The following is a 26773-nucleotide window of genomic DNA, read 5'->3' on the forward strand; positions in this document are numbered from 1 at the left end:
TGGATGATGTATTGGATTGTTAAATAGTCATATTTCACAATCAATCACAGCTATGATCTTAATACCAATAACTTGTAATAGAAGAATGACATTTAATGATTATACTTAAATATTTGTGTCTAAAATGTTTTATTTTACAAAAGCAATAAGACACTGGAAGCTGTGCAATACCCTTAGCCCTGACTAAGGGCCTTTTTACACCTGGTCACTTCATGCGTTTTCTCTGATCGGATATCTATCTGATTTGTTAAAACTGTTCCATTTACATTTGGCCACATGTCTTGGCAAAACGGATAGGAAACCGATCTTCTACTTCCCCCCAAAATGCAAATACACTATTGATTACTCCACCTTAAAGTGCCCATCTTATGACTGCTTTTCCACAAGTTATATAGGTGTAAAAAAAAGTTGTTTGCTCGAAATAGCTTGTAGGAAAAGATTGTTACCCATCTCTAGTAGCCTCTGTTTCAGGGCAGCTCAGATTGTGCCGTTTTGAGCTAGTCTTACATATTTATGAGCTGCTGCTCCTTTGATCACGCCCCACTACTAACGTCATGTCCCCGTGCGCATGCTCAGTGGTATCGTGAGCAGTACAGACCATACTGTGTAATTATTTTATATATTATTATTAACGGTTTATGTTGCCAACAGACAAATCATGCAGGAAAGTATCACTAATAAGTACACTACAGGAGAAGAAACTCATGACACACAATGATTCCAGAGTAAATTGTGATGTTACGTTAGCAGTCACAACAATAAACTCGTTTTCCCTGGACAATGCTAACATATTCCCATTATAAAACATTTTCAAACGCATTATTTTCGCAAATTACAGAAATTAAGACCCGGCGGGGGATGTATACTGCTTGTGGACCGCGTGCTAATTGCTAGAAGCTAGCGGGAGGTCCGGACCGTTCGGGGGTTAGCCTCGTCAGAAAAGCCGGGGCGGCAAGGCCCGGTCTCGGTGTGTCAAACTCATCATGACACACAAAGATTCCAGCGTAAATTGTGATGTAGCAGTCTGAACAATACACTCGTTTTCCCTGGACAATACTAACATATTCCCGTTATAAACATTTTCAAACGCATTATTTTCGCAAATTACAGAAATTAAGACCCGGCGGGGATGTATACTGCTTGTGGACCGCGTGCTAATTGCTAGAAGCTAGCGGAAGGTCCGGACCGTGTATATATCTATGCGGACCGTAAAGTTATTAGAGGCTCGCCTCGTCAGAAAAGCCGGGCCGTACGGTCTCGGTTAGTTTGGCAAAAAGCTTTTAGATCTAGCATCATAAATGTAGTATTTTGTGACAGAAGATGACAACATACAAAATATAACGTGACTTAACGTACCTTTTGTGATGATACAACGCGATCGCGAATCGAATCCAGTCTGTTTCAGATGTGTGAATGATCCATGAAAGTCCAATAAAATACATCCAATTACCATTTTTGTCCACAAATGCGTATAATCCGTGAAATATAGATACATAGTCTGTTGTTTACATCAGATTTCGCATGAAGGTCTTATCGCCTACAATCTGAGGACTGTTTGCGTCGTAACACACTGTATATAAGATTACTCCGGGTTCCAATAACCACGCGTTAAAACTTTGTTTTTAAAAGTAGGCGGGAGTATAATCCATAATATCCAAATAGCGCTGTTATTTCCGTGAGACATGATAACAGCACAGAGGGTCTCATTCAAGTGACTGCTCTATGCTCTCTAGCTACCTGGTGGGTGGAGACCTGCGAGTGGGGTGGTGGGCGGGAAAATTCAAACTGAATGTGACGAAACTTTTTGTTACGTCACAACGGAGCTTAGTTTTAACTCGCGCAATCTGAGACTCAAGGCAGAGGACATTCAGAAACCTGTATCTCACTCAAAACAGCATGGATGGATTTTTTCCAAGTTTGTATGCGTGTGGGAGCATCAGAGACACAAAATAACACCCCAAAACCCAGAAAAAGTGAGTTTTTCATAATATGGGCACTTTAAAAAACTTAAGACGGCGTTTATGCAACATGAGCTGAAGCGCGCAGTACAGAGTAGCAGGAGAGTGACGGCACGATGATTTATCGTACAGATCCATGACGGGAAAAGCGTTCACAAAACTCTCTTTCAAAGTTTTATTTCTTTGTTTAATGTCATTCGAGTTTGTCAATTATTGGTTCTAGAAAGCTTTTTTACCCGCTGCCTTCGCTCCGTAAAGCAATAAGCATGTCACTTTGTTTGTTTGCCAGCTTACTTTCGGGTGACGTGTTTGTGTTTGGGAGGAGTTATGCGCTGAAAGATGTGGTTTCATCAACCAGATGTATTTTCACTTGTCCAGTTTCGTCTGAAATGCGTCCCAGACCACCTCCTAAAGTGGTTTAAGCGATCGGATTTAAATCCGTCTCGAAAACGTTTCGGAGGGCATTTACACCTGGTCTTTTTACGATCGGATAGCTATCTGATCATAGAAAATACATGAAGTGACCAGGTGTAATACAGCTTCTCGAATCTTATTGGGCAAGAATTGATCTGGAATCAGTTAGTAAAAACCTATATCAGTGGTAATAAAAATTACATAAATACAACTACTGCATATTTTCAGTGAATACGTAAGGATATTTTGGAGAACTTGTACTTACAGAGACAAAGTATGGCCCTGCAAAGTCCCGGATAACTCCAGTGGAGGTGCATATGCCCATATGTCCAATGAATGGAAACAGCCATCTAAAAAAGTACAAAAAAAGAAATTTAATTTAAAGTCCCACTAAAATATTAAATGTACGTGTATCCCAGTGTTAACTTTTTAATGATGACGAATACCTTTTACATACTGCCTGGCACATTTGACAGCTTAAACCATGGACAAATACAAAGAGAAAGACCTGAACCAAGAATAAAGAGACCAACATTGTGATAGTGTTGATGTCCATATAAAGGGCTGTCAAATTATATGCTTATAATTTAGGGTCACTTTAATTCTAAAGGGCAAGTTATAGAAGAAACATTTCAGTATTTTGGTCTATTTGACCGGTAGCGATAAAAATGTAATAAACAGAAATATGCAGACTCTTCAAAAAAAAAAAAAAAAAGAGATTAAAATCTTTACACAAAAACTTCAAAATAAAGCAGTCAATTCTAAGATTTTTCTCGGTCTGCATGCTCTTTCATGTCACATAATAAAATAACTGCACTAAAATCTATATATTACGTCCATTCACTGGTTTGGTAAAAGTTTAATATACTTGGTGCCTGGATCCTCCAAAACTATAATGACTGGATAATGTACAATACCCTTACACAAAGTATAGCAACAATAATCATTAAAGCAAGCAATTTAAGCACTAGTTTCATTTTAACATGATTTTTCTGTTAATATTACTACATTTTTACAATGCACACGTTTATGGGTTGTTGGCAGAACAGCTATATGACCACAAGACTTCTACCAGCCAGTATCCTTTTCAATTTCATCCACCTGGCCAAAATCCAACTTCTGCTGATTCATATTTATGTTATTTTGCCTTTGAAACTCAAGCAGGGCAACAGCAGGACAACCAGATAAGGACGTGGACACCAGACAAAAATTCTCAAAGTGATTAAAAAAGTATTAGTGGCAGTGCTCTCAAGGTGTAATATGAATAACAGTATGAATATCCTGGATAAAACAGCACCAGCTGAGCCTCTGAAGTAGAGTAGGGCACGCGCCAACACCCCAGATATGATCCTGTCTATGTGCATATTCATCACTGAGCATCCTATAGGGCAAGCCGCCGACCCAAATTCAGGAGAACAAGAAAACCAGGTGCGAGATATGCTCACACAGAGATAATCTGGAGTGGAGGAAATCAGGGGACTGTTCCAAGATCAGCTCTAATCAATTACTTCTGATCGAATAGAGATATCATGATGGGCTTGATACCAGGTGAAACATAATCTGTATCAATACCTCAACGCAAGGTCCATCTACAATCAAAGTCCTCAAAGGTTTCATCTTGGCAATTTATTGTCACTAATGAAAGATGTCAGTGTAACTTTTATAACTACTGTGTGTGATGATATGCATCGCAAAATAAATGTCAAGCCAACTTCACAGGAATAAAAAAGCACCAAAACAATGTACTGTACTATGGCAATGACAGTGTTGTTTTATACGAGTGTCACAACAATACAATAGTATTTCTTGGAGTATCATATAAATACAATGCATCTTTTCTCTGCATTATCACGTTACACTAATATACAGGAAAACAGTGTAAATATCTTCTTATGTCACTCAAAAGTGTAATTTATGTACATTTTATTCTATAAGCCTATCCAGAAAGATTAAATGACCTCTGAACGCAAAGTCCATTCTCTCTGCTGGGAATTAAAACACACTGCCTGATGAACTTCCCAAGCAAACATTAACCAGATAATAGAAATAGATAATACCTGTACCACTACTTTTACATAGACAGACCAAATAGATACAAGCCAGATAAATGTTATAATGCAATTTAACATAGCTGGAAGCACATTTCTGTAGCTCAGCTGGTAGCCTATGGCATTGCATTAGCAGCATGGGTTCATGAATTTGATTCCCAGGAAACACACAAACCATAAAAATACATATACTGTACACTAGAATGTCACTTTGGATAAATGCATCTGCCAAATACATCAAAGTAAATATAACATAAATAATAATTCACAGAGAAGTATGGTTGGATGTAGGACAACAGACCCTGTGCAACTCCAATGAATAATGCTACTGTAAACAGCACATCACACTACTTTTGGAGCTTAAATGCCAAATCAAATCAATTTTATTTATATAGCACAAGTGTTTGATTATTTCAAAGCAACTTTTAATTAATTAATTAATAAAAGAAAAAGCCTTATTCACTTTCATTAAATGGAAAGCAGCAGAACATTTTTCTAAATATCTACTTTTAAAGTCCTACTAGCGAAGAAGGTAAATCATCAATTTGGGTTTTGAGGAAGTGATGATGAATAAATTATGACAACATTGGGATAAATGTTGTTTTAAAAAAAGAAACAGTCGGGCATATGATGGGAAACAGGTTCAGGACAAACTGCAGAGTCAGTTATTTTACAGCTGTCAACGCGACGCGACACACGAGAACGCTCCCAAAACCAACAAAGCTGCAAGCGCTCAGTGACGCGACGATATCTTGCGATGTATAGGCTACAGGCTGTAACGCACCCATAGACAAAAGCTGCTTGTATGTGTGGGACTGTGTCGCTTTTGAAACATCAACACGAAGTGAAAGTAACAGCGGATGCGAGAATCACTCACGACAGCACGGGGATGGGCGTCCACACGATACAGTAGGGGTAGCGGCTCGCGCTCGGGTCTATCCTCTCAAACGCTATGTTATAATTCTTCATGGAGTCTGTGTCGATCGCATCCGCCATCACCAGCTGTGAGAAATCAACTTCATGCGTTCCGCTTCCTGAAAGCTGCAGCGCGCGCTCTCGACAGGAGCAGCGCGTTTCCGGGGTCCTTGAGTGAACTGCAAATGTGCGCTAGGTAGCTAATATCCATAGATTTGTATGTATGGTTAATGTCAATCAGTGCGATAAAAAAATAAAAATAAAAAAAGAGTAAATACATACAATATACGCGCACACAGGCTTGCATGCATATATGGGTCATTCTTTATTTGTGGTCGCAAGTGGTGTCCCTCTAACAGTTGAAATTAACTTTAAATACCAATAAATTATAAAATCTTTCAATGTTTGTATTTTGTAGGATAAACACAATTCGTGCACTATTAACAATTAATTTTTTGTTTTAAAATATTTAATTGAGTTTGAGAGATTGCATGTTCCCGCAATACATCAGAGAGGTATTATGGATTGTAATTGCAACAATATACAATTTTTAACACAAATGAAGTGGTTATAATGTGAATATAGATTTTATTTAACATGTACAATTGTAATAATTTTTTTTTTAAATATTTTGTAATATTTAAGAAAAAAGTAGTGTCCCTCAAAATCATGTCTGTGGTGTTACAACAATGAATGTCGCCCCTTTAAAGGGTAAATTTTAAAATACTTTATAAGATGTCAAATAAATCTTTGGTGTCCCCAGAATATAAAGTATGAATATGTGAATATGAATACGTGAAGTTGTAGCTCAAAATATCATATAGATAATTTATTATAACATGTAGGGGTGAGCAAAAATTTATTATTTTTGGGTGGGTCCTTTAAAATGCAAATGAGCTGATCTCTGCACTAAATGGCAGTGCTGTGGTTGGATAGTGCAGATTAAGGGACAGTATTATCCCCTTCTGACATCAAAAGGGGAGCCACAGTTCAATTAGCTATTTTTTCACATGCTTGCAGGAAATGGTTTACCAAAACTACTTTACTGGGTTGATCTTTTTCACATTGTCTAGGTTGATAGCAGCACTGGGGACACAATTATAGCACTTAAACATGAAAAAAGTCATTTTAAGAAAAGAGGTAAATCTATTTGGACAACTTCCTGTGTGTATGAATTTCTTAAAGTCTGTTGTGTTATGGTGATAACATGCAGATTTTTCAAATGTTTTCATAGATCGTTAATACATACTTATTAATATTTCCTAAATGCCCCCTGATCTTGAAATCATCATTATGGCGGCCTCCATTTTAGAAAAGACTGGATTAAAGCTAATTTGTCTGGTGTGTTACTGTCTGTGGTGTTACTGTCTTTCTACTTCAAATATAAGTAACACCACAGACATAAGTGGATGTTTCACCAGTGCTTTTTATTTAAAAAAATTATTTTAAATCAAATGTTATTAAGCTTTAATTTGAATGGATATAGCATAATAAACTAAATTTAAATTCATAACAATACATTATATTAAAAGAAAACAAACAAGTATTTTTACAATCACTGTCTCTCATTTGCCACCCCAATTAAAGAGTGAGCCAAATACAAGTTTAAATGTAATGGTTTTTTTTTTCCAAGCACATTGAACTACTGAATTAAGTAGTTTCTGTGTCAACGTTCTTGAATTCACGTTGGTAATATTATTATTTAACGTTACTTAATTCTCCCATGGGTCTCAGAAATATTTTTTCATTCATTACATTTAGCTCGCTCAGCTAAATTAAAGCTCAGAAAATCTTTTTTCACTACATAATTTGGTTAGGGACATAAGAAGCACTAGGCAAATGGAGTTATGACAACAGAGGTTTTAACAATGTTGAATGTCTTACAAAAGACATTTTCTCATACCCAAAGCCCTACAGGCCCACACTCATATTATATAGCACCTATGAAGAACCATACAGGGTGATATACAGTAGCACCACTACAACCCTTAAAGTGGTTCCCCTATGATTAAGAGCAAGTGAACCACTTTTGTTTGAGTGCATCAAAAATTACAATAAACAACAAATTAAATAGTATTTAATATATATATATATATAATATACTTTTACATGGAATACTCATGTGACATGATATTTTAAAATGCATGCGCAATTGTTAAAAGAAGTTTTATTTTTGAGTGAACTATTCATTTTAATAAACTATTTTCACAAGTACAACACGTAGTGCATTTACACATAAAAATAAATGTGCTTTATTAGTGTCTCGTTTCTGTAATGGAACAAAAATTTTGTATTGTCCACAATAAGATCAAAGAAGATTCTCAACACCAACCAAAGGCACTTCAACACACATGCTGATGATTTCTGTCTGTAGTGTTTCTTTTTGACATGCTGCCTGAAGCCAAAACACTATCGACAGTGAAAAACGTTCAGCATCTTTGTCCGAGACATCTGCAAGAGAGATTTTTTTCTTTAAACCTTTGAAAATGCCCTTGCAATAGATCGTATGCTGTTGTAAATTATAAATCAATTAACCATACATTGTAAGAGGATACATCTGTGCTCAGTCTAAAGGAGGAGAAGAGAGGCTCATGGGAATGCTCTGCAGCCATATGTCCCCCTCACTAGACACCATTAGACCTGACAGGTGATATATGGTGCACACAGCAAAAACAAACTACTCAGCAAAAGCAGGCAGACATTGATAAACGAAGGCACGGTGACACACATACGGCGAGCTCATCGTAGCCGAGCCCGGGGAGTTCTTCTGCGAAAATGCCACCTCAATTTTTGCCTGCAGCATCCAGCCCAATTAGGGCAGAAATGTGCAGGCCAGTGTCTGTAACAACATCATTTTAAAATCCACTTCCATAATGTTTTTATCTCTCCCCAGATTCTTCTCTTCCATGCTTCTTTTCTGTTTATAAAAAATATCCCAAATGAGCTTTTGTGGCAGAAACCCAGTTTGAATTTACCCTAGGGTAAAAAAAAACACTTTTTTGTTTGCATTACATTAAAGAGAAATATTACCATTTGAGATATTTTCCCATTTGCATTGGTAATAAGAGTTGTGCGGGACGTGGGAGTGATTCTTTTTATGAAAGTAATGTATAATGAAAAAAATGATATGTGCCAACCACCGCAGTGTATAAAGTTGAACGAAAGAATAACTGTATGACCACACAAATATCATTTGATCTTCTGTAAGTCAGAAGTTGTCCCTGGAGTCTCTGCACATTGAGTGATTGTACTGTATAGCCTGTGGACCTCTGAATTGGACACATTTCATCGTTGGTGGGCAACATGCAGACATCTCAGGGGGATCCTCTACATTTCTATGGCTTAAAATAATAACCTTCAGCTCCACAGTATCCTGGAGGACAACTCGGCCATATGTACAGAGGTTAATTGAGTCTCCCTGCTAAGGTGTGAACCGATGCCATGTAAAAGGTCACATTGATGTTTGCGATGGGCTTAATAGCTTGTGTGTGTAATAGGTCATCCATTATAATTACTTTTATTCTTTAAGTAATCATTATAAGCATGAATTAGATCTATTGTGAATGCTAAAGACAAATTAAAAAACTTAAAATTTAAGTTTAATGTAAATTAAAAAAGAAATCAATTTTAGAATTCAAAAAGAAATCAATTTTAATTTAGAAATTTGATCATTCTAATTATAGGCAACTACTGTATATCTAGCACTCATGCATAACACTCATAATTTATACTATACCTGTAGTTTCAGGCTAAGGTTGTATTTGTTAATATTAGTAAATGCATTAGCTAACTAAGAACTAAGAATAAACAAAAGTATAGTGTTTCAGAATTTATCTTTGTTAATGTTAGTTAATGCCAGTACAATTGTTCATGTTGGTTCAATGGAATTAACTATTACACAATGTGATGTTTTAGTAACGTATTAGTATTATTAGTATTAGTAAATGCAAAATGTGGTAAGGACTTGTAAAATAACTTTAATTCATGCATGGTCAGTTAAAAAGGATAAAAGTGAACTTTTTAAATAAAATAAAATAAAATAAAATAAAATAAAATAAAATAAAATAAAATAAAATAAAATAAAATAAAATATGTAGCTGTGTTAAAAATGATCAGAGATCACGGCTCGGTTTTTATTAATTGTGGCTAGAAGAGATACAGCCGCCGTAGCTGTATCCCCTCTAGCCTTTGCCGGTTTTATAATGAAAACGCCCCCTCTAGTGGATCAATTGCTTTCTTTTTCAATTTGCAATCTTTATTCTGAAAGCACAAAATTTTAATTATTTGCAAGAGTCATAAAACAAATTTAAATATAAACCGATATGTACAGGTTACAAATTATTGAAATAATAACACTTTAGATCCCACCGTTCATTTCCCAAATGAGATGTAAGGGTCTTTTACTGCACCCACATTATGAAGCCTTGCAATCTTCTGATACTCATACTGTATGTCTGAAGATCATTCTATTTAAATCATATCAATAACACTAAAAATCAACAATTAAGATAACACTTGAACTTTTGTTTATGGCCTTTTTCAGAGGTTGTGTTTCGTATTTTAAAGGTATTCTTATTCAATCTTCGTTTCCAGACATTTTCCCAGTAAGTTCTATTGATCACGGTAGATAGATTTCCTGTGCCACAATCAGTGTAAATATCTCTCGAGGCCTGTATAATACCGACACCTAGTGGAGTCTTTCATTAAGTGAATTTAGAGACACACCTGTTTTGCGCACGTCACAACCAGGAAACTCAGGTCAAGAAAACCGGAACTTTTAGATTGTTATTGAGCTGTCGTGTATATTTTGTTATGCACGTGTAGTAAAATGGCAAAAGCTACTTTTTCAGTGGATCAGTTCAGCTGTTCAGTGTGTTTGGATCTCTTAAAGGATCCAGTATCCATTCCCTGCGGGCACAGTTACTGTATGAGCTGTATTACAAACTGCTGGGATCAGGATGATCAGAAGGGAATCTACAGCTGCCCTCAGTGCAGACAGACCTTCAATACAAGACCTGCTTTATGTAAAACCACCATGCTGGCTCAAGTGGTAGAGAAACTAAAGTCGACTAATCGGAAACCTGCTTCGTGCTTTGCTGCTCCCGGAGATGTCGAGTGCGACATCTGTACTGTCAGAAAACGCAAAGCTGTCAAATCCTGCTTGATGTGTCTCGAGTCCTACTGTCAAACTCACTTTGAGCGCCACGAGGAGTTTCGCCCTGGCAAGCGACACAAAACCATTGATGCTAAAGGACGACTCCAGGAGATCTTCTGCAGTCAACATAATAAGGTCCTGGAGGTTTTCTGTCGTACTGATGAGGAGTGCATTTGTATGCTGTGTATGATGGATGAACATAAAAACCATGATATTGTTTTAGTTGCAGCACAGAGGAAAGAGAAAGAGGTATGAATTGGGCTTTCACCTTGAAATAAGCTATCAATGTTGACACTTTTTTTAATGCTTGCATAAGAGTTTTTAGAGCATGTTGAGTTTTTAAACAATGCATTAGTGTGCAGAATGATACTATTATTATTACAGGGTTAGTAATAAATAAACAAATATTCGACTTCAGCATGTGCTACTGACATTAATGTAGACTAAAATAGGAAAAGAAGTTGGTAATGAATGATGCCATGTGGGGCAGATCAACTAATAATTTAAAAGTTACCAATGAAAAAAGAGTGCCGTGTCAAAACATAAAATTGAAAAATAAAGGCCATGTGCTCACACAACACAGATGACATAATGAAAACAAATACAGGCAATGTGATGAAAACACCACCATTTTACACACACCTTAATATAACCATACAACTGGAAATATTGAGCATTGGTTGAAGTCCTACCACCCCTGTGTGTTTTCTGTTTAAAGGAAAACACCACAGTTTTTTTATATTTTACTATGTTTTTACCTCAACTTAGACCAATTAATACATCCCTATCTTTTGTCAATGCGTGCACTTTTAATCTTTGTACAGCGACGCAGCCTGACGTGCAAAGTAAAATCTGTGCAGAACTGATCACCTGTGATCAGCGCAAGATGCATGCCAGTAAGAATTGTGTCCGAGGGTGGTCCGCCTTGCTCTGATGTGATGCTGATGTATGTCAAAAAACTCTTGCGAGCGCAAGGCGGATGTGTCGGATTCCGCAGTCGAGCGCAGTTGCTCTCCACTGACTGTGTTGATGAAAAGCATGATGGGAAAAGACTTGCTGACGACACAGCTTGATGCTCATTGGCCCAGGAATGTCAGCTGATGACTTTTTTATTCTAAAAACTCCACTTCCTGTAGTAGTTTTTATATTTTTTCTACTTGTTCTTGACTTATGACGTTTATATTTTTAATGAATTCCTTTAAACTTTTGTATTGGTGCTGAATTATATGTACTGTGAGCTCTTTATATTTCACACCGAAACGAATTTGTATTACCTCTAGACTTAGATTTATACATCAACATTTACTAAGTAGCCTTTTCCAGTAATGAACAGTTCACCATTGTTGATTCTCCTTATAAACATCTTAATGTAAATGCATTTGTTGGTATTTCAGTTGCATCTATTTAATTCGCGATAAAATACACAAACGCAATCTCTATTGCTGACGTTTGCAGTCCACAACACAGCGAGATTCAGGGAGTCTTGCCTGCAATTTTTTCACTCCTCCCTTCACTGCAGCCGCCTACTTTTGCCGATATTTCAGGCGTGGCAAGGCCCATCTCAAACAAGCCTAAAGTCTACACTCGACCCAAGCAGTTGGCAGGGAAACTGCAAAAATAAAAGTTCAAGTTACATGTACAGGTTCTGTAAACATGAGAAGAGATACAACAGTATAGCTTAAAGACAGATTTCCCATCTGCTTTTTGAGTGACTATATGTACTATAGGCGGTGACGTCACTGCCTGCGAGAAATCTGAGAAATCTCCAAATCCCATGTAATGCAGTTTTCATTAGCCTGTTTATTGACTTGCATGTAAATGCACCAAAAAGTGGTTTCTGTAATAAGCAGATTTTTGATAATTATCCGCTTATTCCTGGCATGTCAACATACTCAATGTCTACAATTTTGTCTCGCTCACACCCATATTAAGTGCTTCGAGAGGCTTGTCATATTTATAATAAAGTAACACATTAAAAGTAATTTACATTAACAATGACCGATAAGGACAACTTCATTATGTTTTATTCAATTTAGGAAACCAAACATTAACCTCAACTCCTCAGTAATGTGTATACATGACATATAAATGACATTTATATATACAACAGTATAGTATAACATCTGAATATTAATTTATATAGCTTAAATCAACATTGAACATTGAAAATAAGAAAAATGTCCCGGTTTACCTGCCCAAAATCCAGGAAAATTTCAATATTTTTCTTTTTGTTGCTGTCCCTCTGTTGACAGCAAAAACACCTGTACTACAAAAACTGCTGCATTAACTAAGCTAGTTGTGAAGCTAGGTCATATGTGACTTTGCTTACAGATTGGCATGAAATCGTGCTCTCACAACAACCACGCTGTTACCTTAAAAAGGCTCATTATTCACCCTTTTTTTTCATATGGATCCAAACCGTTAATAGTTCCAATTTTGTCCACATACCGGTCCCAGTAAATTCCACATACTTTTCGGGATTTTAACATCTTTTTTCTTTCTTTTCATTCTCCCAACTCTGTTGCTTCTACTCGTCCGACTTGCTGTATGTTTACATCAACATGGCTGCCACATCCCAGAATGCAGTGTGGCGCCCAAGCCCTATTCCCCACACTTTTTGTCCCATCCAAAATGCATATAATGCAATTATTATTAGTCATCATTATTACTCAAGACATTTGATTGCAAAACTGACTGAGCTGGGCCTAAACACCTCCTCTGCAGCTTGATCCTGGACTTTTGGCAAAGAGACTTCAAATAGCCTGGATCAGAAACAGCACCACCACACTGAGCCATGGTAACCTCAGACTCGGTGCTCCTCACTCACTCGTTGTTCGGTATGCTGACTCACGACATACAGCTTTATTTAGGTTTTTGAAAACAATGCATTGTCCAATTCAATTCAATTTTATTTATATAGCGCTTTTCACAATTGTTAATTGTTGCAAAGCAGCTTTACATGAGTAGATGTAGAGGAGAACACTGAAAATCAATACATAGTATAAGAAGTAGAATATAGCGGCTAAGGATAAACCGTCTAAGCGAGGGTATTAATAATGTAACGTATACACTAAAAAAAAACCTAGGAGAAAACCCAATGGGAAAAAATCCTAGAAGGACAAAAAACCCTAGGGAGAAATTAATATTTATATTTATAATATATAGACACGGTATGGATAGGAAGTGGGTAAGCGGATTAAACTGGTTCAGCCGGTGGTCGTTGGTCGCGCATCGGCTGGGCATCATGTTGAAGGACAGCCAGTAGATCAGTTGTGCGATGACCTTCACAGCAACAGGAACTGGGTCTGTTTGTCTCATTGTCCTCGGGGTCGAAGACGAGACAGGGAGACAAAAACAGAATTCTATTAGCGTAGGGACCGTTCGCATGTAATGCAAGTGTCATACATTATAGTGGTTTAATTCAGCTCGGTTCCAGACAGGCTAACTATTGCGGCAAGAGTAAATTACCCATATGAGGTATGTGAGTGCTTTGTTCTAGATAAAATAACTTCTGCGGGAAAAGTACATTTACTGGACTTTCTATGTGAATGCTTTGTTAAAGAAGAATGTCTTAAGTTTAGATTTAAATTGCTCGACTGTGTCTGATACTCGAACATTATTTGGTAAATCATTCCAGAGCTTGGGGGCTAAGCAGGAAAAGGATCTACCACCTTTAGACACTTTTGATATTCTAGGGATAATTAAGTAACCAGAATTTTGTGATCGCAGTTTACGTGGTAGATTGTATTCTGATAGTAGTTCTTTAATATACAAGGGCGCTAGGCCATTTAAGGCTTTGTAGGTGATTAGTAATATTTTAAATTGTATGCGATATTTAACTGGAAGCCAGTGTAAAGATGCCAGAATTGGACTAATGTGTTCATACTTTTTAGATTGAGTAAGCACTCTTGCGGCGGCGTTTTGAACCAGCTGTAGCTTGTTTACCTGATTTGCATTGCATCCCCCGAGTAACGAGTTACAATAGTCTATTCTAGAGGTCGTAAAAGCATGGATAAGCTTTTCTGCATCTGATGCAGACAGTATATGGCGTATTTTTGAGATATTTCTAAGATGGAAGAATGCTGTGCGGCAGACGTTGGAGATATGACTATCGAAAGATAGATTGCTGTCAAACATTACGCCTAAATTCTTAACCGTGGAAGATGGCACCACCGTGCAGCCATCTATGGGCAACTTGTAATCTGACATATTATGTTTGGAGCGATTTGGTTCAATAATAAGTATCTCAGTCTTATTGGAGTTTAGCATAAGAAAGTTATGTGCCATCCAGTCCCTAATATCACTAATGCAGTCTGTTAGCTTAGCAAACTGGTGGGTTTCGCTAGGATGTGACGAGATGTAAAGCTGGGTATCATCCACATAGCAGTGAAAACTTATGTTATGTTTCCTGATAATGTCTCCTAGAGGTAACATATATAACGAGAATAGGATAGGGCCTAGAACTGATCCCTGAGGTACGCCATATTTAACGGGGGAGTGATAGGACTCTTCCTCATTTACATAAACAAAGTGATATCGATTGGTTAGATACGATCTAAACCAGGCTAACGCCTGACCACAGATGCCAACATATTTTTCTAGTCTATTGAGTAGGATTCTGTGATCTATTGTGTCAAAGGCTGCACTAAGGTCTAGTAATATAAGGATTGAGATTTCACCACGATCGGATGTTAATAGGAGGTCATTTGTAACTCTAAGCAGCGATTGTCAATCATGTAAATTAAATAAACGTGAATCTGTGATAACAATCAAAACGCGCATGTGTTAAGTCAGTGTATAGGAATGTGCGAACCAAAAAAAAACAATGGCAGCCTACAAGGCTTTATTAAACGCTTCTCCAACAAACTTTACAAACTTTTGGTGCTTTATAGGACGGGGTTACTTGTAGTAGTAAACTTACCTCGTAGTTCTTCTAAGCAAAACTGCTTTCACCAGCTTGAGTGTTTGTATTATGACTATGTAGAAGAATGCAGCTGCATCAAGTGTTTCTTTACAAAGTTACATCGCCCTCTACTGACACGGCAACCATAATACAGCATTTTTTGTTGTTTTCACAGATCCGTGTAAAAGTTTTACTACATCTTTGTTTTGTAAAAATAGCCTAAATTCAAATGTGGGCATGATCACAAAACTCCCTTAAAGGGAAGATAATTATTTTCAAACAACACATTTTGCATGATGATTTTGGGATTTCAAGGTTTTTTTTACACACTTCCCAAGTTTGTTGTTTACTTTTTCCTACAGATGCACTTGAAGGGTGCACAGATAGACATCCAGCAGAGAATCCAGCAAAGATTGAAAGATGTTCACATGCTGAAAGTGGCTGTGAAGTCTTATAAGGTGAGATCTGAGAATAAAAGATGTTTGAGGCTCAGTCAGGATTCTCTTTAGTCTTACTAAAGCTCACTATGACACTGTGTGTGTGTGTGTGTGTGTGTGTGTGTGTGTGTGTGTGTGTGTGTGTGTGTGTGTGTGTGTGTGTGTGTGTGTGTGTGTGTGTGTGTGTGTGTGTGTGTACCTGGTAATTATCACATTGTGGGGACCAATTGTCCCCATAAAGATAGGAATACCAGTGTTTTTGTGACCTTGTGGGGACATTTTGATGTCCCCATGAGGAAACATGCTTATAAATCAAACAGAATTATGTTTATTGAGAATGTGAAGTATCAGAAAGTTTTGTGTGATGGTTGGGGTTATGGATTGGGGTAGGTAAGGGGAATAGAATATACAGTTTGTGTGGTATAAAATACATTACGTCTATGGAATGTCCCCACAAAACATGGAAACCAGAATGTGTGTGTGTGTGTGTGTGTGTGTGTGTGTGTGTGTGTGTGTGTGTGTGTGTGTGTGTGTGTGTGTGTGTGTGTGTGTGTGTGTGTGTGTGTGTGTGTGTGTGTGTGTGTGTGTGTGTGTGTGTGTGTGTGTGTGTGTGTGTGTGTGTGTGTGTGTGTGTGTGTGTGTGTGTGTGTGTTTTAACAGTGCTCTACGCAGACAGCAGTGGAGGACTGTGAGATGATGTTTACTGAGTTGATCCGCTCCATTGAGAGAAGTCGATCTCAAGTCACACAGCTGATCAGAGATCAGGAAAAGGATGCAGTAAGTCAAGCTGAAGGACTCTTAATGCAACTGCAACAAGAGATTGCTGATCTGAAGAGGAGAAACACTGACCTAGAGAAGCTTTCATATACAGACAATGACATCCACTTCCTTCAGGTAACTATTGGATGGATAATGTTGGGAAAAAGGTTTTTCTTATTAGTAAAGCTAGGGACATTTATTATGATTCAAAGATGCAAAATATGCAAAAATGTTCATATAGTCCTGGTTAAACAACCTGCAGCAAAGTTTGTATTCCATACATATTTTCATAATCAACTTCATATTAATGTTTTATTAGAAAAGCACTTATTCGAAATAAATGTTATAAAAGATGTTTGATTAGCTAAAGGGGAATATTTTGTATATAAGTTCAAATGGTAAATTTTTAAGGTTTTAAACTTTAAAGGGATAGTTCACCCAAAAATAAAAACATTCACCCCCAAGATTATCTTTTTCCAGAAGATTGGAGTTATATTAGATTATAAATGTCTGGCTGTTGTTCCAAGCTTTATAATGGTAGTAAATTGTGCTTCTGATTTGACCAAAAAAGTCCATCTATCCTTCACAGAAGTAATCCATGCAACTTCAGGGGGTTAATAAAGCCTTCTGAGTGCAATCGAGCGATTTTGTAAAAAAATAGTTAAAACTTAGCTTCTGGTAATGACCGAAGCGTGTTCACGATAGATTGCTTTTTCAGCATATGATGTAGGATTTAGCATACAAGATGTAGTGGCATAATGAAGAACTCGAAAAGCTTCTCAGATACAGTAGACGCAAAAACGAACTATTTTAAGCCAAATAAAAATCTACAATGTAGCTGAAGCAACTCACTTTTCGCAGATTTCCTGACTGGTGTTTTGTTTTGCTCTTTGCATTTCCGGGTTGTCACTACGTCCTACGTTATATAAGCTGGAAACACACTCTCTCGTGAATGCGCATTTTCCGATTTAACTCTGATTGTGTTCGTTTAAGAGAGAGAGAGAGAGAGAGAGAGAGAGAGAGAGAGAGAGAGAGAGAGAGAGAGAGAGAGAGAGAGAGAGAGAGGATGACTTGAGGGTGAGTAAATCTTAGGGTTTCAATTTTAGGTAAGCTATCCCTTAAAGGCTTTTATACATCATACATGCACACAAACCAACATACAGTATATATTTAATTACATGAAAAATATTTAGTGTGTCATTCTTAAAGATGTTTTGAAAAGTGTGCATTCATTTTTTTGGTAAATGTTTGTACGCTAAAATCTCAATAGACTAAACACATCAGCATTTTCAATAAAGTGAAACTCACCCAGTTGGTCATGTCTGTATATTATTTAAATGAACTTTAAAGACTGTGATATTAAAATACTCAAATTAAAACTCAAAAACAGTTAACAAAATGTTTTAATGGTTTGTAAAGTCAAGTGAACAAAAGTACAAATTAGACAGTGGTTCAGGTTATTGTCTGAAATCTGAAGTAATGAGGTTATTTGTGTGATTTATTGTTTTCTGTAGAGTGTTTCATCTCTCTCTGTACCACCAAAGTCTACAGACAAAATGAATATTAGTTTCCTGGTCTCTTTTGATGACATGAGAGAATCTGTCCATCAGCTGAGACGGAAACTGCAGGATTTCTGCCAAGAGGAGACAAAAGATATCTCAGGTAAAGCATATATGATACACCATCTAATATTATGTAGAAAAACTTATAGACAAGTTGAATAGAGGCAGTTGTCTTTTTCATTTATATTTGATTTATACTAATTTATATCTGATGATTTTCACAGTGACGTACAACACCATTGTCTCCAGGGTTAGAAAGCAGTTCCTACAATGTAAGTCACTAAGCAAACAAATACAAAAAACTGTACACAATAACAAAATAAATAGCTAAAGTACCTTCTCTAGAATATTTTTTTTTATGGAAAAAGATATGAAACATAATGAGACACTCCATTACACAAAAATAACCAGGGCCTCCAGAACTGATATCTAATCATGTAATCTAATAATACTTTTTTGGATTCGCTGATTAATCCTTTGGCTAACTTGACAATAAGCATCTTCAATCACTTCTAAATCCTATTTAGTAAATGATACAAAGATTGAAACTGCTCGAATGAATCATATTAAAGTACATAAATTATTCTGGGCACACTTTTTAAGGTCCAATTCTCACTATTAAATAACTCTTATCCCCATAACTGTCACTGCCCTTTTTGAGCATATGCATAAAAATGCATTATCCAGACTAAAATGGTTATAATTCATGAATGCTTTGGTCTACAGACCTAAGTTTGGTCTTGTTTTAAAGAAAACACTAGGCAAATTATTGCTGAAGTGGAATTATTTAAAAATAAATAACTATTAATAAGTTGTATGCGTTTAAATTGATTGTTATGAAAATATTAATAATTTTTATACAAGTTTTAATGTGTATATACATTTTTAAATAATTTATTTTAGCCTAAAACTGCTTGAAAGTGAAAGCCACAGGTCTTACCAAGTTGTGTTCTGAATTTGAGCCTGAAATAACAAAAAATGAGATTTCTGCATGACTTTAGGTTTCAACAAACCATTTTTCCACTAGGGGTCTACATTTCCCTCACATATATGGAGACACTTTTTTTAACTTCTTTTACTTTCTCACACACCAACACAATGGATAACACACAAATGTATAACAGAATATACATATGAATTGAAAAATACAAATATATATTTATATAAATAAATAAATAAAATATATAAGGAATAAAACATATTAGAACACTGAAACACATAATAGAAACATAGAACTATTTACAAGTTTTGAACTAATGGGAGTATAAAAATATTGTTATAAACTATACCAATTAACTATTTATAGCTGTAATTCAAACTTTATAATTTCTTCTACACAACTACAAACTATGTGCATCATGATATTGGTTGAAGCAGTCCCGTGTTGGCAGAAAACATAAAAACAAGTCGCAGCCTTGGCAGAACACAGTGGTCTTCTGATGGCACACTTAGCTTCTTCTCCGAGATTCGGGCATGCATTTTGGCCTGTGGTGTACTGTAGTAGGTCTGCTTTGGGGAACTAGATCAGGAGGACCAGAACTGGAGCATGTTTCATTGTTGGGCATCCAGTCTGCCAATTCCAATACCAGTGCTTCCCGGAACTCTCTCTGTGATTTTGGTTGCTGGTTCTGTAATGTAGCCATCTGCTGGTGAAGGATGAATCCATTTACCACTGCAATGTCCACAAAGTGGTAGAACAGAGATCGGTACCACTTCCTGGTCTTTCGAAGAACAGAATAATAGCATATCAGTGCATTTGACATGTCTACTCCGCCCATGTTCCTGTGTGGACAAATAATAGGACATAATTCAAATCTAAATGCAAGAACAACAAAGTAAATAATTTTTTTTACACATAACCATAGAATAAATTTGACTTACTTGTTGTAGTCATACACTGTAGGAGGAATTGGAACCGTCCCTTCCTTCCATTCCCTGTCTCCTGTTCTCACTCTTCTTTTGATGGTGTGATCTCCATTTGACAAAGAGCAAATCTTGGTCTCGAAACCACAGCATACTTCCACGGGGGGAATTTCGGGGCAGCCTGTTGGTTATGGTACGTGGAAAGCCCACACGGTTGCTTCATATTGTCCCACATGCCCAGATGCCCTTTTGCCGAAGGTCCCGGAACAATGTTGGGCTGGTGTAGAAGTTATCTACATACAGCCTGTAGCCAGTTCCCAGCATCCTTTCGTCAATCAGTGCCACCACTGATTCATAGCTCAGCCCCCTGCTTTCTTCACTTGGAGCGGGAGACTTGCCTTCATAAATGAAAAAATTCCAGGTGTAGGCATGGACAGAATCGGCTAAAACAAAGAGCTTGTACCCCCATTTTGTTGGTTTGTCTTTGTGGTACTGTTTGATCCCTATTCTTGCCTTGGTTGCCACCATCCTTTCATCAATGGAAATATTTTGATATGGATGATGGAAGGTCTTGCAGGCGTTCTGTATGCTTTGGTACACCGGCTTCAGTTTCCCAAGCCGATCATAAGCAGGGGTGCCTTTTTTCTTTATATTCTCAGCATCCATCTTAGGATCACTTAGATGAAGGGCTAAGGCTATAGCATGAAATTTCCTGCTTGACATAACAGTGGCAGGAAAGCTAATGTTATAAAGCCTAGATCCATTCCAGTAGTCAGAAACAGCTGGAACTTTTACAAGACCCATATAAATGACGATGGAGAGATAAGAGTAGAAGTCCTTTAGGGACATATTCTGCCATGGTTTTCTTGTGCATTCCTGATGTGCAGCTGCATAAGCATCTGAGTTGCGCATGATGGTCTGACACACCTCAGATGAAAAGAAGAGCTGGAACAGTTGGAGTGGACTGTATGATTCTGTGGAAATAAGCTGAGGACCTGGAGTTGGAGCGGGTCTGAAAACAGTTTTAGGTGGTGGAATGTCTGCTTCATCTGGGGTGTGCCATCTTGGTTCATCTGGGCTAGCATGTTGAGTCAGTCTTCCTCTTTCTCTCCCTCTTCCTCTGCTTCTTTCTCTGCCTCTTCCTCTGCCTCTTTCTATGCTTCTTTCTCTGCCACTTCCTCTGCTTCTTTCTCTGCCTGTTCCTCTGCTTCTTTCTCTGAGTCTTCCTCCGCTTATTTCTCTGAGTCTTCCTTTGATTTCTTCTTGCCCTCTGTTTTCTCTTCTTCTGCTTATTTGTGTTCTCTCTGTTGTTTGTTCGGTTTCTTCATTACCACTACTGCTGAAAAGAGCTGAAGTTGAAGGTTCAGCAGATACTGGTCCATGTGAGGCCTCTGCCAAATTTTCATGTTCATTCCTATTGCAACAATACAGAACAAACTGGATATAAAAACCAAATATAGGTAAAACACAAGTAATCAATAAATACAGACCTATACAGTATATTTTATCAATTTCACATAATTATATGAAATGATATGTGAAAACATAATTATACACAATTATATGTTACATTTACTAGACCACTAAAAAGGTAAGGAGTGTATTAGGAACAATAAAGGATGTATAAACTTACCAAACTAGAGCCGAATCAGACATCTCTCCGTCCGGTAAAAGCATGTCTGGCTCATCATCACTAGACTGAGAAACTCGTTCATCACTGGATTTCATCAATTCCTGAACAACTTCTGAAACTGTATACCGTTTTTTAGGCATTGACGAAGCCATTTTGTGTGAAAAGCCAAATGAGAAGTGCAGTCTGTGTGTCTGGGCTTTCTGCCTTGAACGTTTACAAACAATCAGCAGCAATTCCAAACAGGTGTCACCTTATTTGAATAACAAAGTTTGGATTGGATGATAGTGATGTTGAAAGAAAGATTATTGGATAATTGATATCCAGGGAGCCCAGTAACAGCTAAGGCAGCTCTATTTGGCTACTGAGATAACACAGTCTCACCCCATTTCGTCAATATTTGACGACACTTGACCATTCGTCATATGTTGACGTGAAGGGTATACCTTTCGCGTCATTTTTTGACGAACTGGGGACTTCAATACTATTACGTCCGTTGCATTCTCTTTCCTATTTTATTACCATTTGCGCGTCGGTTTAGGGTTAGATTACGCAAAATTAAACAGTGTACGCGAAATTAAACAGTGTACGCGAAATTAAACAGTTGTCACCTGGCGTTGGGGTTAGAAACAGTTGTCACCTGGCGTTGGGGTTAGAGTTAGGTTTGGGTAGGGATGTCATTATGTAAATCTAACCCTAAACCGACGCGCAAATGGTAATAAAATAGGAAAGAGAATGCAACGGACGTAATAGTATTGAAGTCCCCAGTTCGTCAAAAAATGACGCGAAAGGTATACCCTTCACGTCAACATATGACGAATGGTCAAGTGTCGTCAAATATTGACGAAATGGGGTGAGACTGGGTTGACTGAGACTGTCTTGTCTCTCTTTTATTGGACATAAAGTTGTGAGGGTGGGCTTTTCTAGACCAGATAACTGAACCAACAAACCAACTGGTATATGATAGCAGAAACCACTACAAATTTTATTACAAAATATGTTTTATTATTCTGATTCATGACACACACACATTCCACTGGCGTAATGGTGACATTTTGTATCATATAATAATTTTTAGGCACACTCTTGTTATAAATGAATCAATTACTGTTCCTATATTATTTATATTATAAAACACTGGTCAGATATATTTTCTAGAGTCTTAGACCTTTCCAAAGATATATAATTTGTCAGGATTAGATTGAATTTAGATGAAAAATATTGATGTAAACCTCAGTGTTCCACTGGCGGAACAGTGACATTTTGATGCATATAATAATTTTTTTGCACACTCTTGTCATAAATGAATCAATTACTGTTCCTACATTAAATATATTATAAAACTCTGGTCAGATATACATTCTAGAGTCTTAGACCTTTCCGAAAATATATAATTTGTCAGGATTAGATTGAAATTTAAATGTGAAATATTAGAGTAAACTTAGGTGTTCCTCCAGAGGAACGGTGACAGTTAAGGGGTTTTTAACTACTTTTGCCTCAATATAGTCCTAATTACAGCTTATTAATACTTAGTAAAGTAGCTGTTAGGTTTAAGTATTGGTAGGATTTGGGTAGGATTAAGAATGTAGAATAAGGTTTTGCAGAATCATGCATTAATATGAGCTTTTTAAGTATTTATAAACAGACAATATCTCAGTAATGGGCGATTCCACAGTTTAGTGCTTACTACAGAGACATTAGCCTCCAAAAATCAATCTTCACGGAGAAAGCCATTGTTCTCAGGTTAACATCCTAAGAAAACCTGAGATACAGCTGTGTGAAAGGCAGGATAAATCTGGCAATGGTTAACTAGTAAACTTTGATCAAAGTTGAGTTGATGTATGTAACACTGGGCGCGGAGGCACAGAGACTCCCGTTTACAGTATGATTTTAATGATGATTGACACATGACTAAATGTTAAGGTCCCTTTCAAACCTACGTTATAAAAGTGTACCCGTTAAATATTGCTGCAGTAAAAGAGTTTATTTTGATCATGGTGTCACGATCACTGAATAATTCTGAAATTGAGTTAAACGTCTTCATGTATTGCCATTATTTGCGAGGTACATTTCCAAATGATTCATAAAATCATATCTCTGCAATTCTTTGATCGATTGTGTTTTAGAAGTACTGTATGCTCAAACTCTAATGACAGCATTATGTGATCGCTGATGGGCTGGTAGAGAGAGAGATTAAGAAAAAGAGAGACCGCGGCTCTGTAGAAATGATCAGTGTTATTTGAAAATAATATAAAGGACAAAATATCCGAGTAAGCTATTACGTGGCTATTATTAAAAAAAATTTAGGCCGTTCTTGCAACCCCCGTGGCAACTTGTCCACGACCCAGTTGAGGACCTCAGCTCTAGCTGCCATCAAATGAAGCTTTGATATGCAGAATCTGTCAAAATGTATACAATCACCATGAATGCTCTTTCAAGATGAACATGACGCCGCTTTTGGTCCGAAACCACTAGCAATGATCCGACTAGCACACTCTTTATCCTTTCTTACCACAATGATCCTATTTAATGTTTATTTAATCAAAGTTTACCACATTCGTAACATTTTACGGTTCGTAAACGTTTGGACGGAAACCACAAATCCATGAAATCGATTTGTTAAAATCCATGAAATCTTGTCAACTCTTCATGAATTTTGAACAGAAACTCTCTGCCTCTGTTTTATCCCGATTTATTACAACGCATATCAGAATTTAACCAACACAGGATGTTTTTATCATTTTGCTACTGGTGAGGTTATTTTAACATCTTACTGCCATTAACTTACTCTGATTATTGAAAATAAAGTATTGGGGTACAAGTAAACATAGTCAATGTTTGAGTCTGGATAATTTAGTTTTAACCAGCGTTACACATCTGTTCATAGGGTCGCTTATCAAATGATCATGTCCACATTATTATGTGTTTCCTGAAAAATACTGGGTCATGTTGCATCACAAAAATGACAAACCCAGATGTTAGGTTAAATTAACCTAGAAAAATGAATTTACTCGCCAGTCTTGTGTTGATCGATCTGTGCAGCACCGCATGTGGAAGTAGCGTTTAGCTTGCTATAATTATTGTTTCAATTCACAATTCTCCTTTATTTTGTCTCCATAGATTCCCGTCAGCTCACTCTGGATCTAAACACGATGAATAAACACCTCAGTCTGTCTGAAGGAAACAGAAAGATAACCTTCACTGGCACAGCCCAGCAGTATCCTGATCATCCAGACAGATTTGATTTTTATTTGCAAGTGTTGTGTAAGGAGAGTGTGTGTGGACGCTGTTACTGGGAGCTTGAGTGGACTGGGAAGAATGGTGTGTGTATATCAGTGTCATATAAGAGCATCAGTAGGAAGGGAGGGGGAGATGAGTGTAGATTTGGATATAATGATCAGTCATGGTGTTTGTTATGCACTTCCTCAGGTTACTCATTCTGGCACAATAACAGAAACACACATCTCCCTGTGAAATGCACATCCAGTAGAATAGGAGTTTATGTGGACCACAGTGCAGGATCTTTGTCCTTTTACAGCGTCTCTGACACAATGACCCTCATCCATAGTCTCCAGACAACATTCACTCAACCTCTCTATCCTGGGTTTTATATTGGTCATAAATCATTGGTCAAACTGTGTGATCTCTCAGTATAGATTGTGACCCTGTCACACAAAGATGCATGCTTTTAAACACTTTGTATACATGGAGTGTAAAATATTATTATGTGCCTTAGTAGATTGAATGAAATAAAATGAGTTAAAGAGCAAATATTATCCAATTCATGATTTTACATTTCCTTTGGTGTGTAAGTGTGTATTAGTTCATATTAACGATATGCAAAAGGTACAAATCCTAAAGTAAACGATGACACAAGTTATTGTCTCCAACGTAAATCTCTTTTCTTGGACTACAACACACACACACACACACACACACACACGGATTTTAGGCAACAGTTTACTTCCTGGGATTGGTGATGTAGACAAGACTGACATTATTATAATTCCTCCCACTTCGGACGCATTGAGAGTGAATCTTTTAAACATGGTATGGAGCGTCACATTTCTGGCTGACTTCAGAGGTATTCAGGCCAATCACAACGTGCAGATTAGCTGGCCAATCAAAAAAAATCTGTAAATTTTTGAGTAAATTCAACTTAATTGTATTATGTATAATCCACTTAGGAATTGGATTTTCCTTTTGTTAGAAGACATGAATGATTTTGGTAAACTATTTAGGCAGTGGACTTTCAGTTCCCAGAATGCTTTGCATTTGGAGAGTAAAATTTGAATTTAAATGCTATTTTATGTGTTTTTAACTAAAAACGAAAGACTTGATAGTGTTTAATGTTCATTTATCTTTGAGATTAATAAGAGTTTCTGTTTCTTCTTGGAGTTTTGAGGTTACCAGCATTCAGAAGAGTGCTGTTTGTGTTTATACTTTAGGTGACACAATGAAATCATGATGTGTGTTAATTCACTCAATGATGAACAACTGTGCTAATGCCAGTACTGAGACCAGTCTCTTTTTACTTCCTCATCATAATGTGGTATATAATAATAAATATGTAAAGAAAATAAGACATTTTACAGGATTAAATCAGAAATATTCCATTTAAGAAGTAAGACTTTAAAAGTGCTTAAAATATAATGTATAATATTGTTATTTTTACTTACAGTGTACTTAATTTCCATATGTGTGAAATTTACTTAAAAAATATTCATGCAAAAAAACGTATACAATATCAGAGCATAAGCTCCCTTCTTTATGTTCCTGCACAGTTCAGTGGTAGAGCATTGCATTAGCAGCGCAAAAGGTCATGGGTTCAAACCCAGGGAGCACAAAATATGTATACGTTGTAATGCACTGTAAGTTGCTTTGGATTAAAGCGTCTGCTAAATGCGTAAATGTAAACAGTATTTATAAGCACATGAGCCTTTGAATCTAAATAAATACTTGTTTCGAGTCCGTCAGTAGTTAGATTTCAGGACTTTTTGATCTTATAGAAACATATATTATACCCTAACCCCAAACCACTGCAAAGGTTTAATGTTTGTGTGTTTTGACATAAACTATGCTATAGTTGTAATGTACTTGAGCTTGAGTGTGTTTTGTTTGTGGACTTA

The 26773-nt window shown here is 36.9% G+C and overlaps 2 protein-coding genes across 3 annotated transcripts in view; one reads left to right on the forward strand and one right to left on the reverse strand.

The window, feature by feature from the left end:
- tmem222b (transmembrane protein 222b) overlaps positions 1-5715 on the reverse strand; it is a 29570-nt gene extending 23855 nt beyond the window's left edge. The window contains exons 1-2 of the mRNA XM_065290820.2: positions 5298-5715; positions 2638-2722 (exon numbers count right to left, since the gene is read on the reverse strand). Coding sequence (XP_065146892.1) covers positions 2638-2722; positions 5298-5416 — 204 coding nt within the window. The 5' untranslated portion in view covers positions 5417-5715. The remainder of the gene's footprint in view (positions 1-2637; positions 2723-5297) is intronic.
- Positions 5716-10089: 4374 nt separating this feature from the next.
- Positions 10090-25545, forward strand: LOC135749612 (tripartite motif-containing protein 16-like). Of its 2 annotated transcripts, none has more exons than XM_065268201.2 (6): positions 10090-10625; positions 15756-15851; positions 16491-16724; positions 18104-18251; positions 18376-18423; positions 24765-25545. In XM_065268201.2, exons 1-6 carry the CDS (start codon positions 10164-10166, stop codon positions 25298-25300), a joined length of 1524 nt encoding a protein of 507 aa, XP_065124273.2. In that variant the 5' UTR covers positions 10090-10163; the 3' UTR covers positions 25301-25545. The 2 variants fall into 2 exon arrangements, with proteins under 2 accessions (XP_065124273.2, XP_065124272.2); XM_065268200.2 differs by having other exon boundaries at positions 10090-10739; positions 24765-25544.
- The last annotated feature ends 1228 nt before the right edge of the window (positions 25546-26773 follow it).

Source organism: Paramisgurnus dabryanus, chromosome 19 (assembly GCF_030506205.2).
Source record: "Paramisgurnus dabryanus chromosome 19, PD_genome_1.1, whole genome shotgun sequence".
Classification (NCBI taxonomy): domain Eukaryota; kingdom Metazoa; phylum Chordata; class Actinopteri; order Cypriniformes; family Cobitidae; genus Paramisgurnus; species Paramisgurnus dabryanus.